We start from the raw sequence: 15,493 nt of genomic DNA, 5'->3' as shown, positions 1-15,493 counted from the left end.
CCATGTGACATTGCCACTTTGAAATGCCGTGTGAAGCCCAGGGTCAGCTGGGAACTTCCCCGCTGACTCAGGGCTCCATGCAGTGCTGCCACTTTGAAACAGGACTGTTGCTATACTTCAAAGGTGGAGGCGCCCTTATTGACTAATCAAATAGCATTTGATTATACAATTAATTGATATTTAACATCCCTAGCCATCTCAGGACATAACAGTGAAACCTGCTTCGTACAACAAATGATCAGTGATCACAGTTGTTAACCATTCTTTCATCACTAACCCAAACCTCTGTCCACAAGGTTTTGATCTGCCAAGATATCTGAAGTCATCTCTGATCTGGTTTTGAATAGGACAGGGCACCTGTGCACCCTGTTTCCTTAAATGGGATTTTTCTAATGGGCTCATGCCAGATCCATGAGCTCTGACTACCCTCCTACACAGGGGCTGCTGCCACCCTCCAATGCTGCCTCTTTATCAGAGGCAACAGCACGGGGTGATGGCACAGGTCTACAAAGGGAGCTGGGGTTTAAACTGGTTCCCTTTGCAGACCAGCTCCCATCTGGCACCCCATGCTGCTGTTTCTGATTCAGTGGCAGCAGCACGGAGTTGGCAGGGATCTTCTCAGGAGTGAAGCTGGAGCACACTGGCTGCTGGCCCCACCCCAGGGACTATAGAATAGGTGACTAACCAATAAAAATTCATGAGGTTTCTCGACTATTTAATTAATCGATATTTAACATCCCTAGCATACACTGATAGCTCACTAGATAAATCGGCCTGTTCTGTTCATTCTCTCTGAAGCACCCAGTTGCAGCCATTAACTTAGGGATGTGAAAGTGTAACTGTTTACAGGTTAATCGATGAGCCTGAGCTCATCGGTTAACATGCACAGTTACACAGCTCCCCCCCCCCCCCCCCCCACACACACAGTTGCCTCTGTATCAGAGGCAGCAATAAGGAGGAGAGGCAGGAGCTGGTACACACCAGGAGCTGGCTTTTAAGCCATTTCCCACAGAGCCTCCTCGCCCTCTCCCCATGTAAACAGCTGAAATGTTCAGCAGTTACACAATTACTTAATTAAATGCATTTTAACATCCCTAGTCTGACTCACTATTGACATTTTATGTTTATATTCTTATGTTATTATAGTCCCACTGTGTAGTTCTCCATTTTTGATCCATGCAATTGGAAGCGCTTACGCTGGGACTTTTGAACTCCAGTGATTGTATTTCCATGGCAAAGTTGTGAATGGCAACGAATTACTCCCAGTTATACAAATTAGGTTTAATATTCATTCTCCTTGCAAGTTTGCATATGTAGCTCTTGACAAGGTATGGGTGAGACTGATGTATAAATCTCATAATTCACACAAGTTTCTTCTTAAAAATGTTTAAACCACACAACTCAAAATATTCAATGTGTCAGTGCCTTTCCATTCAACATTGTCTATGGGGATGAGAAACAAGAACAAAGAGACACGAGGTTTGTTAACAAAACAGTGAGTTCTAACAGATTCATGTGAAAAATGTCTTTGGACTAGGCAGTTTAATGTAAGTAACTGTCAGACCTTTATGCAAGAAGTGACATGAATAAACTTTGCAATGGTCAAAATAAGTGCTTTCAGTAATTCTGTGAAGTTACCCCTTAAACAATCTATCCTGTCAGGATTTAAATTTACAAATTTCATTTGAATCCTAAAAAGCTTTTACACTGGATACAACAAGCCAAGTGAATATCTATGCTCAGTTACTGAAATGGCAGAAAACTCTTACAAAAAATTAGTCTCAATTTTAATTTTTTGGCTATGAAGGAAAGATCAATCTCTTGTCTTTCCTCTTCCCCAACCACAAATTCCCATCTCTTCTGCATACTGCATAACATTATTATTTAAAGGAAATACATACAAATTTTGTTTAATGAAATATCAAGAAATTAAAAACAAAAAAAATCCACAAGCATCCAACTACTTTACCACTGAGAAAAAGTATAGTCACATATCTACCTATTGTGTGTGATCCCTCTATACTAACTAGCCAGTCAGCAAAGAGCATTAAAAAAAATCCACAGTAAAAGTATTATTTCAGGAACTCTGTACTATCATCAAACAATAACACTGTGAGAGTGCTTCAGTTCCCAACACAATAGATGGATTCCTACTTTGAAATCCCCTTCCCATGTCCTACGTTAGCGGACACATGTTTTGATTCTTTGTCCAATTCCAGCCAACCAGACTATTCAGAGTTCAAGGGTTTTAAAACAGAACAATCCCGTTCAGTGAGAGAACAAGAGAAAATGTAGATTTATTTCTATATTTTATTCTTTTGTTAAATCAATTTAGAGTAAGTTATAAATTACATAGCAAAAATAAGAACCTTCATTTTGTCCTATTCAAAATATGTGAGTTATGCAGATTAAAACAGGCCCCTGGGATTTACTGTGCCTTTTATACATTTTTAAAAAGCCATGTGTCTAGCTATATACAAAAGCTATTGAACAGACAGGGTCAAGCTCTTTGAACAAAGTAACTCTTTCCTGAGTCATATTGACACTGCTCTTTATCCTATCCAAAAAATGGAGACCTTGTATTTTGCTACAATAACTGTACTGTTTAACTACTTAATGTTGATTTTCGTAATAAAAGTAGGAAAAGAGAAAAGCATAAAACACCAAAACACTTCTAAGGTTTAATAAAAGGGGATTATTTTACTATGGGTACAACCTTTAATTATGTAATTTAAAATAAATTTAAGTACCAATTACATCTCTCTACAATTCCACTCAGGATTTAAAACCACTAGAATGTTAGAATAAGCCCCTTTTGTTCACATCTGATTTTCTTATGTGATCCTTAGACATTTTTAACAAAAAAGAGAGCTAGAAGCCTACTGGGATTTTTAATACAAGATCCTGGATTTACTATTTGTTTTCTCCCAAATCCCAAATATGAAAAAAATAAACACCACATTTTTAATTTAGACCCTTGGTGTCCAACCAGTTCTGAAACTATATTATCGCGGCTACTGCTATAGCGAATTAACCACATTATTCTGAAAATGCTATAGTGAACTAACAACATTATTCAAGCCAAGTAGCCTCTCTCACCTAACCAAATACCCACATATGGTTAGTGGCTAGCATGTTGGACACCACGGATTTAAACTAAAACCATGATGATTCTTCCAGATTGGAGCTCATGAAAGCTTATGCCCTGATAAACGTGTTAAGTCTTGAAAGGGCCACCGGACTCCTTGCCATTTCAAATTGTTTCCTGAACGATCCACAAGCATCAGACTTTTAAAAAATTTCCTTCCCCCTCTGTTTTTCACAGGGAAATTTCAGAGAAGGGAGACCGGGTTTCCTTTGTAAGAGAAGGGGGGGGGGGAGAGAGAGAGACTGACTCATGCCTGCTACATCTGCTGCCATCCAAGCATCACTCCCTGCCGGGCCCCTCCAGCTCTTCTTTGATTGCGGGGGGGGGGGGGGGGAATAAGATGACCACCTGCCACAACTCCCAGGGCATTACACTCCCCTACCCCCATTACGCCGCAAGCGTCCCTGAGATGGGATGGGGGAGGCGTTACAGTTTGAGGCAACATGAAAGGGGGTGAGGGCGACCGTCGACAGGGGCCGGCCCCTCGCTACGCCCCAGGGCAGCCAGGGGCGACGCGGGGTGAGCTGACGGCGGGGGGCGGGACAGGAGAACAAAGGGGGGGGAGACGGACGGGGGGGGGCGCGCAGAGCGGTGAGGGGGGGTCCCGGCTCGGCCGCCGAGCGGGCAGGACGCGGGCCGGGGGCTCGGCCGCACAATGGAGCCCCGGGTGCCTCCGCCCGCCTCCCTCTCCCCCTCACACGCCGCCTTCGCGTGACTCGCAGCAGCGAAATGGCTTGTGGGGGAAGCCGGCTCCCCGCCCCCGTCCCGAGCCGCCCGGCGGACTCTGGCCCCGCGCGGGGCGAGCAGGGGGCGCAGCGCGGCGGGAGGGCGGGGGAGGGGCCGGGGCCCGGCGCGGCCCGCTCACCATTTGCGCACTTTCTCGATGGCCGCCATCACCCGCTTGATGTCATCCTTGGCCCGGCTGCGGGTCTCGGCCCGCACCGACCGGCCCGACATGCTGCTGGGGACGGGGCGGCGGCGGCTGCGGAGAATGCGAAGCTCGGCCCGGCCCGGCTGGCTGCGCCGCACGCACAATGCTCCCGCCGCTCGGCTCCGCCCAGGCTCAGAGCCGCCCGCCGCCGGGGCCCGCGCACTGCGCAGGCGCCCAGAGACGCCGGCGGCCGCAGCACGCGGCTGCCTGGGCTCGTGGGAGAGGCGCCGCGAGGGGGTGGGGCGCGCGAGCGGGGTCTCCAAGGAGCGCCACGCGCACGCGGCAGCGCAACAAGCGCGGGGGGAGGGGGGGGCAGCACTGCTGGTCCGAGGAGGGGCTGTGAGCCCGGACTCCTGGGTCCTCCTACTAGCCCTGGTGGAAGCGCGGAGGCGGGGGGGCTGTAATGCTTAGAGGAGATGGGATTGGCCCTTTTGTTGCTACCTTGTGCCTGGACCCACGGTGGGATCTTGGGCCAGTCACTTAGCACCCCTGCGCTTCAATGCCCCGCTTCCCGCCAAGCAAGGGGAGACAGCTGTTCTGATCGGCCATATGCGGCTGTTTTGAAGCGTGGTGAATCAAAGCTTGTAATAAAGAGTTTTGCCGGTCTCCGCCGGTGTTATGGAAATAAATTGCAGAGTTGTAAAGACTACTTCTTGGACTTTGTTTATTATTTGCTTATGCCCTGCTTTAAATACTTAGGTAGTAAAATAGGCAAAGATATGGCCAAAAGGCACAGCCCCAGCCTTTAGAAAGCTTGATGATAATATTAAGTTCTAGAAACAATTGACTCTCACAATGACTTTAAGAGGTTTAAAATGCCAGCCTCTGCACACTGAGCCACTCTTCTCTCTTAAAAGCTAAACCACCATCATATGATGTATTACTGATTGCCTGTCTGAGCCTTATTGTCTGTGTCCAAATTAGACTGTAAGCCCCAAGGACAGGAATCACATCTGTGTATAAGCTGGTATTTGTGTAGTACAGAGTGCTAGATGCTTTATCAGTAATAAATATTTGATCCATTTATTCCTAAACTTTTGTGTTTTACACTAAGTACATCTGTTATCTTTGAAACTCCCAGAGTGCATTCTTTTGTGGATGATAGACGTTTTGAGTGGCTAGTTTCTGATTTAGCCCATGTGCAAACAGTTATGACACTATGCTCTAGATTTGTAGTTTGCTGCTAAGCAACATTTCTTTTTCAACAATATAAATTATTTTTAAAAATAATGAAAGGATAGTTAAAATGCAATTCATCAAGCGTCACATATGCATTTTTGTGGTAATACAAAAAGATAGAGACTGAGATAGATCTTCAGCTGTGTAAGTCAATGTGTAAGTCTACTGACTTCAGTGGTGATTTGATTATTTGTACCTGAGGATTTAATCCAACACATATGCATGTGTGCACATTTATATAAAATGTGGTTGGAGAGAAGGTCATAATGAAGAAATAACTATAGGAAAACTTTATCACATACTCTAATACTTGGGTTTGTATCTGTTCACTGCCAGGCATCTAGCTACATCTCTTGCTATATGTACTAACTATAATTATTTTCATTTTGTAGAACAGTAATCTCCATGCAATAAACATTACCATTGAATGAAACACTTCCTAAGGAGCTACATGATTATGCAAAAACCCACTAATGCTATGGGGTGCTATAAAAAAACCTCACTGATCTTGTGTTGGTACCATACACTGTTTATAATAACACTGAGTGAGATGCTCTCCCATTGCTATTACACTACCGATTGGAACTAACACTTCCAAAAATAAATACAAAGTTGTTAGGAGCAAAATGAAAGCTTATTTTAATCCCCATCACAAAATGGAATGCTCCACTCACTAAGATTAATCATTTTGGTATAGCAGAGGTTCTCAAACTACACTGCACTTGACTCCCTTCTGTCCCTTCTGATGACAAAAAATTCTACATGACCCCAGCAGGGGAGGGCCCAAGCATAAGCATGCCCAAACTGCACTGCCCCAGGTGAGGAGACCAAAGTCCAAGGACATCAGCCTCAGGCTGGTGATCTGTAACCAGAGCCCTGCCATCAAGGGCTGAAGCTATTGGGCTTTGACTCTGGGTGGTGGAGCCCCAGCTTTGGCCTTGGGTCCCAACATGTTTACCACCGGCTGTGGCAACCCCACTTTGGAGACCTGATCCACAGCTGGAGAACTGCTGAGATACAGAGCTCCTTAATTTTAATATTGATTTTACTCTAAAGATTTTGTGAACAAACTTTTCCTGTAATAAGCTGAAATACATGGTGTTCTCTACCCTGCAAGGCAGCCTCTCAACTTTTCCTGTGGCCATAGCCTCCTAGGCAGTATTTTGAGGTAGGGGGCAAAGCTGCCCCTTAATTGGGGCCATCAGCAGGGACTGGTCTGTGTCCCTTTTAGGAGCCACAAACATGTAGAAATAGGAGGTTACCAGTAGGGCTGTGTCCAGACTCAGGGGTTTTTTCAAAAAAAGTAGCCTTTTTTCGAAAAAACTTCACCTGCGTCCAGACTCAAGCCGCGTTCTTTCGAAATTAAATAGAAAGAACGCGGCTTTTCTTTCGATGGCGGTAAACCTCAATTTACGAGGAAGAACGCCTTCTTTCGAAAGTTCCTCTTCGAAAGACTCACTGGATGCTTTCTTTCGAAAAAGCAAGCCGCATTTTCGAAAGTTCAACGTGCAGTCTAGACGCTCTCTTTCGAAAGAGGCTCTTTCGAAAGTATCTTTCGAAAGAGCCTCTTTCAAAAGAGGCTTGCAGTCTAGACATAGCCTAGGAGTTCTCCACGTTCTTGGTGCCAGGGGGTTTTAGGTTCCCTCCCCTAACCACAGGCTTTCAGGCTCCAGCTCCGGGCTCATTCCCACACATAACCCCTATCCCCAGCTACCTCCTTCAGGGTCCAGCCATGCAGCAGAACCTCAGACTCCTACCCAGAGCTCAATTCTCCTCCAATTGCCCTTCACCCCCACTGCCTCCTATTGCCCCTTGGTCCCCTACCCAACTCTCCATCCAGGACTTAATTTGTTCCCCAGTTGCTAGGGCTGAGTGATTCTGCTCTGAAAAGTGATACTGTTAATATTGTTTTTCACAGATCCCCAGCTAGCTAGCAAGTGTACTGTGAAAAATGATGTTAAATACACAAATGTCACTTTTCACTACAGAGAATCTAGCAAGTTTAAAGAAAAAGCAAAACATGCAAAGCACCTGTTTACTATTTCTATTCTGTTTAGGTCCATTAAAGAATAGACACATAACTAAGTTATTTTTAATTATTGAGTCTGCAAAAAAACCCTACATAAATAAATTACAATTATTTGAATATGTGTGCTTATTTATATGTTTTTCTAAAGTCAATTAAGTATTTTTTTGGGGAAAAAAGTAACAGTAGCCACCAGCAAGAGTTTGTAGCCACAATTTATGGCTATGTCTACATTGCACAGTTATTTCAGAATAAGCTATTCTGGAATAGTTACAGGCAGTCCCCGGGTTACGTACAAGATAGGGACTGTAGGGTTGTTCTTAAGTTGAATTTGTATGTAAGTCGGAACTGGCGTCCAGATTCAGCCGCTGCTGAAACTGACCAGCAGCTGACTATAGGAAGCCCGAGGGAGAGTTGCTTGCCCCGGGCTTCCTGGAATCAGCCGCTGATCAGTTTCAACAGTGGCTGAATCTGGACGCCTGGGACAGAGCAGCTGGGGCGCTGCCGGGTAGGTCCCCACAGCGCCGTACCTCGGTACTGCGGGAACCAACCCAGCAGCACCCCAGCTGCTCTACCCCAGGTGTCCCCAAGTCAGCTGCTGCTGAAACTGATCAGCGGCTGATTCCAGGAAGCCCGGGGCAGAGCAACTCTGCCTCGGGCTTTCTGTAGTCAGCTGCTGGTCAGTTTCAGCAGTGGCTGACTTGGGGATGCCTGGGGCAGAGCAGCTGGGGTGCTGCTGGGTTAGTCCAGTAGCGCCGCACCTCGGCACTGCGGGACCAACCCGGCAGCACTCCAGCTGCTCTGCCCCAGGCGTCCTGATTCAGCCGCTGCTGGTCAGTTTCAGCAGTGGCTGAATCAGGACGCCTGGGACAGAGCAGCTGGGGCACTGCTGGGTTGGTCCCGCAGCACCGCTCCTCGGCGCTACTGGTCAGTTTCAGAGAAACTGGCTGCTGCTGGTCAGTTTCAGAGAAAAGCCCAGTTCGTAAGTAGGGATCCGACCTAAGTCGGATCCACGTAACCTGGGGACAGCCTGTATTCCAAAATAGCTTATTTCAAAATAGCACGTTTAACACTGCAGGCGAGCCTCAAAATTAATCTGAGGCAGGCTTCCTGAATGTTGACATGCTATCTCGATTTAGAACCCCAGGAGGAATAACTTAGAATAGCCCTGGTGAGAGGCTATTTCGAAACAGAAAAATTGGTGCATCTACACAGCCCCTATTCCGAAATAACTATAACTATTTTGGAATAGGCATTATTCTTTGTAAAATTAGGTTTACAGAAATCGGAATAAGCTGTCCATTATTTTGAAATTATTTTGAAATAATGGAATTGCTGTGTAGACACTCACAGTTATTTTGGAATAACAGCTATTATTCCAAAATAACTTTGCTGTGTAGACACACCCACTGAGGCCATCCAAATATTTGTTTTCAGAGCCCCTACCTTAGGGATAGAGTAAGCTGCTTCCTCTTGATCTACAAACTCAGAGTTCCCCTATTATAGCATTGATGCTTGACTACTGGCCCAGATGTTGTGAAATGTTTTAATCCCGTAACTTTGTGACAAACCCTAAATTGATGGAAGTTCATAAAGTCTAAGGAATATTTAATTCACTTTATTTCATAATATATAAAAATATAGTTTTTCAGGTGTTCGAGGAGAAAATACCATTACAGAAAATGCATGTCTGGGTAGAAAACTACATATGTTGTGACAATTAGGACTCTGCTGACCCTATTCTATTTGGGAGTTCATAATTTTTTCCTGTCTCGGTGTTGTCTGGTTCAGGAATAGGTAAGCCAAGAATATCAGCAGTAAATATCTCTGCTGTGATTTCCTCTGGAATTTCTTCTTCAATCAAAGCTGCTGCACCTGGAGGGGAAAAAATAAACAATCCAACAATCCCCAAAGTAATCAGGTTTCCAGATCAATAGGATTTGTCAGCAGCGGAGTGTTGAATGGAATGTCTAAAAAATACATCAAAGGGGCCTTATATAGTATCAGTTTAATACTTAATATATCCTCTGTCAGGAAACAAAGGCACAGATCCTGTGAGGTACAGCACATCTTCAACTCCAACAGAGAACGAGATCTAAATTAAATGATCGATATCACTACAGTTGTCTATGCCATCTCTGACTCCTCTAATTCTTTATGGCTTTTTTCCTGTTATTTATCCATGATTTTCTTGAAGATGGTTACAAAGCCATTTTGAACATGCTGTATTTTGAATACTGTTATACTTATTACTGAAGACTCTAGTCAATAGCTTTAATAACAATATTTTCTCTTTCAAGTAATTCAGGAACAAAAGAATACATTTAGGCCCTGATCCTTATAAAAGGTGAATTGAGATCTTTTCACATCTATGCAGAATGGATTATTTCTTGATGGGTAAGATTTCAGCCATCTGTAAAACCTACACTCCGTAAATTGCACAATACTCATTGTATCTTCTTCCGAAGGACAAAGGTCTGTTTCTATCCTACTGTGATGTGATTTGAATCTAAAGTTCCAAGGAATGCAGGTGTTTCAAATTCGGGGGTTATATCACTAAGCTGTTTTCTCCTGGAGATGCACCTTGAGTAGGCATACATCAGTCATGGAAAATCCTAATGGATGTTATTCTAGACACTTAGAGCTTGGGACCCATGTTTCAGAAACTCCTTGAATATAGCAGAAGAAAGGGGTTCCAAGTACAATGGACAGCTCTGCAAGGAGCTGAAAAGAATTTGCATATTATAGGATTCTGCTTTGCCTGTGGATCACAACAATGGGTTAGCTGTCCAGCAAAATGTCTCGTTTTTATTTCTAGCCAGCAGATAAACAGTAAGGTAATGTAGCCAAGTTACATTTTGTTGGGTATATCTATATCTATATCCAGAAAGATATAGATATATAGTGAGAGATGAGGTTCTACAGTAGAGCTTTTCCCCAATAGAAGTGGAAGTTAAGTGCATGGTCCAAGGACTGTATTTGGCCCTGTGACTATATTTTACAATCCCAGATGAACATTTTTAACAGCTATTAGAGCAACAAGGTTAATAGGATTTGTATTTGAATTATTATATGAAAGAAATTGAAGCAATCCTATTTCTGAATTTCATAAAACATTAATCTTGTACCTGAGGGATCATAGGTGCCCTGCTCAGATATCTCACCCTCTGGATTCCTGCCCAACAGAGTAGTAAGACATTCTGCCAGCTCCTCCTCTGTCATATGCTCTCCTGCACATGTAATACAAACATACAATCTCTAAGCTTTGTCACAGCATCATTAACACAAACTCGGCACAAACATCTCTAGCAAGAATTTCATAAGGACAAAATAGGATGGTTTGGGTTCCTCTGTGGTGTAGCCCATACCACCATTCAGAATGCATGATCCACCATTCAGAATGCAAGAAATCTGATCCAAGAGAAATTTGTTCTTCTGAATTACATGAGTTTTTGCTATATCAAATAAGATTTGTAGGTGTGGGAAAGGCTACTAAAGTTGGCTTGCTGGTCCAAATTGTACCTACATCTGTTCCTTTTCACAGGAACTCCCAGATCAGAGCAGTGTTCTACTGGAGTGTCCAGCAACAAAGTGACTCATGTGAAGGTGCAAGAAAAGTTAGTCAACTATTACAGAATAGCCTGCACATAGGAGTTTGTTCCTAATCTGCATCAGACAGGGATTGATGATCTGAAGCATGAGGATTTATATCCCTTTTAAAAACATTTTAGCCTATGTCATGTATCAGTGGATCTTCTCCCTCATACATATAAGTGTCCGTTTTAACCTCCTATTAAACCCTTTACCGCAATGGTACCATATGGTAATGCATTCTACAGGTTGAGAGATAATGTGTTGATTAAAACAGTATTTCCCCTCATTCATTTTAAATGTACTGTCTTTTAGCTGAATTGAGTGCTTCTTGTTCTTATAATAAGAGAAGGAATGTAGAAATGCCTAATTTACCTTCTCTGTGCTAATGCCATTAACAATTTTTAATATCTGTATCACGTTCCCTCTCAGCCTCTAAACTAAACCATCACAAAATTTTCTCTCTCTCCTCATATTGACATTCCAGACTTCTAAATTTTCAACACTCATTTCAGTACTGTCTTCAATTTCTACTATTACTTTTTTGAAGAACTTGTGAATTGAACTGAGTATAGTATTCCTGGTGAGAGCATATCATTAATGACATTATAATGGCATTATAATATTTTCCAATATTCACACTCTTCAGATAGCAGATAGAATACTTGGACTGTGCAGCAATTTCCAAACAAGAGTATACAACCTAACTGAGATAACTTATGTGGTTATTTCATTTAAAAGTCTAAGAAGGTGAGGTAACTAACATACCACCTATTGAAACTTGGGATGTGTCTCCAGAGAACTTTTCACTGCAATAGATACTTTTTGAAATTAAGAGTTGGACCAGCAAACATAAAACAGATTGTAGGAAAATGCTCACCTCTGCACTGAAGTTGTTCCAGTAGGTCTCCTCTGTTGATAACAATTTCTCCATTCTTGCTACTGTAACCAAGAACTTGGAAGGCATTTTGTATTTCTTTCATTGACAGGCCAAATGCTGGTCGATGATTTATGTAAAGTTTGATAAAATCTCCTAAGTTGATATTTGTAACCTGTTTTCCAGTGTCCACATACTCACTAAATTTGACTTCATTTATCATGTCCTCAATCTAAAAGTCAAGACAAAAGACACTTATACAAACAAGGGAAGAAGCCCACTGCCAATATTAATCCAGAATAATTCCACAGGAGTCACAGGATTTACATTATACCTTTGAGTTGATTAGTTGACAATATCTCTTTAAAGAAGTTGTTTACCACAATCAAAATTACATCAACCCCAGTAGTACAATTTCTGCAGTACTCTGGGGTCCTTCTGTTATTCTCAGAGAAGCATTTTGCCTGGGATGTAATATACTGGGGAAATATTTTTTTTATGTAACAGCTGATAGGAGAGAGGGAAGGATTGATTCTCTCACTGGCCATGCACTGAAGGCAGAGCAATTATGTGTCTGCTTCACTGCAGCCCTCATAGCAGCTGCACCTCCACGCTGGGGACAATGGACAGTGAGTCCACAAAATGGTGACTCCACCCTGTTCCAGTGTGCAGGAAGCTTCCATGCACGCAGCTGGCTGCATGGTATGCACATCATGAATGAGCTTCCAAAATTCTCCTCCTCCAGCCCCCACTCCTAATACCCATAGATCCTGTGGAGCAGAACTGCGTCTGGGGCTCTCTCCAAATGCAGAGGACTGGACTTCGCTCAAAAGGTCCCACTTCCTGCCTTTTATTTCACTATATCACTCACACAGCAGTCCTTCTATTGGGCAATTAGACAGTGCCTGCCTATCTTTGTCACTAGCTGTTGAACAGCTTTCCTGAAGCCTGCTGCTGTGAGTCAGAGTGATATAAAGCCTTACAGATGTTTGTATGAAAGGCAGGTTCTGTTCCATGCCCTGATTATGCTCATGTTTAAAGAGGCAGCAGCCTCCTTACAGTTACAAATGGAGCTAAATGTTGGGAGAATTCCCAGTGCCAACAAGTACCAAGCATTCTACTCCCCAGGAAGGCAGGCCAACGCAAAGCCTCCCTGGGGAGGCTTTTGCATTCATCCCTGGGCTTTTGTCCTCATGTCACAAGTTTTTCCACTGAATGGTGCTCTGGGAAGATAGAAATCATGGACTTATATTTTCGCCGTGGCAAAAGACATGCAGGGCAATGACAGAACATTTCACTCAGCTCTAGCTGATCTGGGATTAAGTTTTATCCCCATTCTAATGAATTACAAAAGAAACATTCTCCAACTCCTAAAAGCTTCTGTTCAGGGGAGAGGTTCACACTGATTTTTCCCCCTCCCATTTTTTATTTAATAAAATGTTCCAGAGAGATAAACATTTTTATTCTTTGAATTAATACACTCCCATCTGCTTTGTGAAGCAGATCATAGATTGTCTAGCTTTTAGGGTAGTTCAGCACCTCCATTTCCTTGACTGAATTGCTGTCCTCTAATTTCTTACAGACTACTTCTCAGGAACGAGGAGTCCTGTAGCACTTTATAGACTAACAGATTTATTGGAGCATAAGCTTTTGTGGGCAAAGATCCACTTCGTCAGATGTGCTTGGGTGTCTCCCTTGGAGAAAATTCTTCCTGGATGAAGGGACTAGATTGGTACTGCAAAGTGTAATTTAGACCTCCTTGCAACAGAGTTGATAAATCCACTCCGGGTGCCTTAATTTACTTGCCAGGTTGCAGTGCTATAAATTAGGTATGTGTAAGATATAAACTGACTCAGAAATACTATTACAATAGGATAAGAATCAAACTTATTAAGGGATTTAACTTTAGCTACAGTACAAAGAGGATTTGAGGCTTAAAACTCCTGAGAAATTTTTGATAAAAAGCCCTCCATTGCTGTGACCCAATGAACAAAACACTGGGAGATTTCCATAGGATTTTAAGTCAACCATTTATCAGTTATAACTTAAAAAACAACAAATGGCCTGGTAGCACTTTATAGACTAACAAAACAGGAAGATGGTATCATCAGCTTTCGTGGGCACAGCCCACTTCTTCAGATGACTGGAGTTACTGAAAATTATTGAGGTTCCTGTAGGTGAAAGGTGCACACTGTACTTAAAACCATTCTCAAGATTACTATCAGGCACAAAGGGAAGTGAAACAAGAGGCTATATACAAACTAACATTACTATACCCTGAGATTTTTTAAGAGGCTGTGTAGTATATGGATAGTCAATATACGAAGCTGAAAGTTCCAAAGCCCTATTTGTAGACTCTAAGGCTATGTCTACACTGCGGCACTAATTCAGGATACTAGAGGTATCCTGAAATAGCTATTGCACATCTTTTGAGTGCGCCCATTATTTCGAAATATAATGGGTTTGCTATTCTGACATCCGTGTAAACCTCATTCCATGAGGAGTAAGGGACATTTTGGAATACTAATTTATTTCAAAATAAGTGCTATGTAGACCAAGTGCCAAATTTTGAAATAAGTTATTTCAAAATAACATCAAAATAAAATATGCAATTTGCGTAGCTCAAATTGTATATTTTATTTCAAACTACAGCACAGTGTATATGCACCCAAATGTGATATAGAGGGACGCCCGTAGGGTGAAAGGAAAACACAAAAAGTGATTTCTTATTTTTTTTCTGAAGGAACCAATCTCTCTTCTGGGGGTCAATTATGGGGTGTGCTTTGGGCACCTACTCTCTGGGAGCTGGACGAAGGCCATCAAACACCTGACAGATGAAAACTTTTGAACTTATCATTTTGGGCTGGATTTGTCCATCCACCCTAAAGGTGAAAGGTTCCTTTTACCAAGCCCCAGAGCAATCCAGTTCCCTAATGGTTTTGAAGCTTTACTTTAAAAATAATATATATGGGACAAAGACATAGAGCAAGATTTTGATCAAAATTACACTATTATAGATTTGGACTAAATACGTTTAAAAGCCATGGATTTCTTTCAGATCTAGTTGGTGTGACTGGGATCAGAAATTGACCGATAGCATATTCTGTAAACACAATAATTCTCTTTGGTAAAAAACAAACCTTTTCCTCTGATGGATAAAACCCCATTGCTCTCATTACAAATGGAACTTCTTCCAAGGGAATATGTGTTGACACCTGTCTGGTTTCCATTGCATCAATACCCTGACTGCGCAGCTGTGCATAGTAAAAATAATCCTCCAGTTCCTGAGAGAAAATCAAATCAAGTACAATAAAGTTCAGCTTTTCATTGTGCATGGCAGATAACCCTTTTCTAAGAGACACTAAAAGGCATATCAATGAAATTGTTGTTAATTCAGATTTAGACACCCCCCACATAAAAAAAATTGTTGGACCTATATAAATTAAAACATGTTAACCAACTGTTACCACACAATGTTTACTGTGACTATAATTACCCTGAAGAATTCACCATCTCTGCCACCATCCAAAAGGTTGTAGAATGGGATCAAATCCTCACCACCCAGAGAAACAGTAGCCTCCAAAGCACTATGACAATACAAAAAGATAGATCAGAAAAGAGCTCATTTCAGGAAAAGTGCCAAGTTTCTCTTCCCACTCATTGCTGCCAACTACACTGAAATTTATAACAAATAAATATATAAAATCCACCCAAGACTCAGAACAAACAGAGAAAGGTATA

The 15,493-nt window shown here is 42.5% G+C and overlaps 2 protein-coding genes across 10 annotated transcripts in view; both read right to left on the bottom strand.

Moving 5' to 3' along the window:
• The window catches only part of BCL7A (BAF chromatin remodeling complex subunit BCL7A), a 41,626-nt gene extending 37,310 nt beyond the window's left edge, over nt 1-4,316 (bottom strand). For 2 of the 4 annotated variants that reach the window (XM_075898650.1, XM_075898647.1), the window contains exon 1: nt 4,014-4,316. In XM_075898650.1, coding sequence (XP_075754765.1) covers nt 4,014-4,105 — 92 coding nt within the window. In that variant the 5' untranslated portion in view covers nt 4,106-4,316. The remainder of the gene's footprint in view (nt 1-4,013) is intronic. The other 2 variants (XM_075898649.1, XM_075898648.1) reach the window with 2 other exon arrangements.
• A 4,571-nt stretch (nt 4,317-8,887) lies between these two features.
• Nucleotides 8,888-15,493, bottom strand: part of CFAP251 (cilia and flagella associated protein 251) — a 51,056-nt gene continuing 44,450 nt past the window's right edge. For 5 of the 6 annotated variants that reach the window (XM_075898642.1, XM_075898641.1, XM_075898644.1 and 2 more), the window contains 5 exons: nt 15,249-15,339; nt 14,893-15,036; nt 11,756-11,984; nt 10,413-10,514; nt 8,888-9,159 (listed from right to left, as the gene is read on the bottom strand). In XM_075898642.1, coding sequence (XP_075754757.1) covers nt 9,005-9,159; nt 10,413-10,514; nt 11,756-11,984; nt 14,893-15,036; nt 15,249-15,339 — 721 coding nt within the window. In that variant the 3' untranslated portion in view covers nt 8,888-9,004. The remainder of the gene's footprint in view (nt 9,160-10,412; nt 10,515-11,755; nt 11,985-14,892; nt 15,037-15,248; nt 15,340-15,493) is intronic. The other variant, XM_075898643.1, reaches the window with a different exon arrangement.

Source organism: Pelodiscus sinensis, chromosome 15, assembly GCF_049634645.1.
Source record: "Pelodiscus sinensis isolate JC-2024 chromosome 15, ASM4963464v1, whole genome shotgun sequence".
Lineage (NCBI taxonomy): Eukaryota > Metazoa > Chordata > Testudines > Trionychidae > Pelodiscus > Pelodiscus sinensis.
The sequence above is the reverse complement of the archived record's forward strand: the minus strand, read 5'-3'. Positions and strand labels throughout refer to the sequence as shown.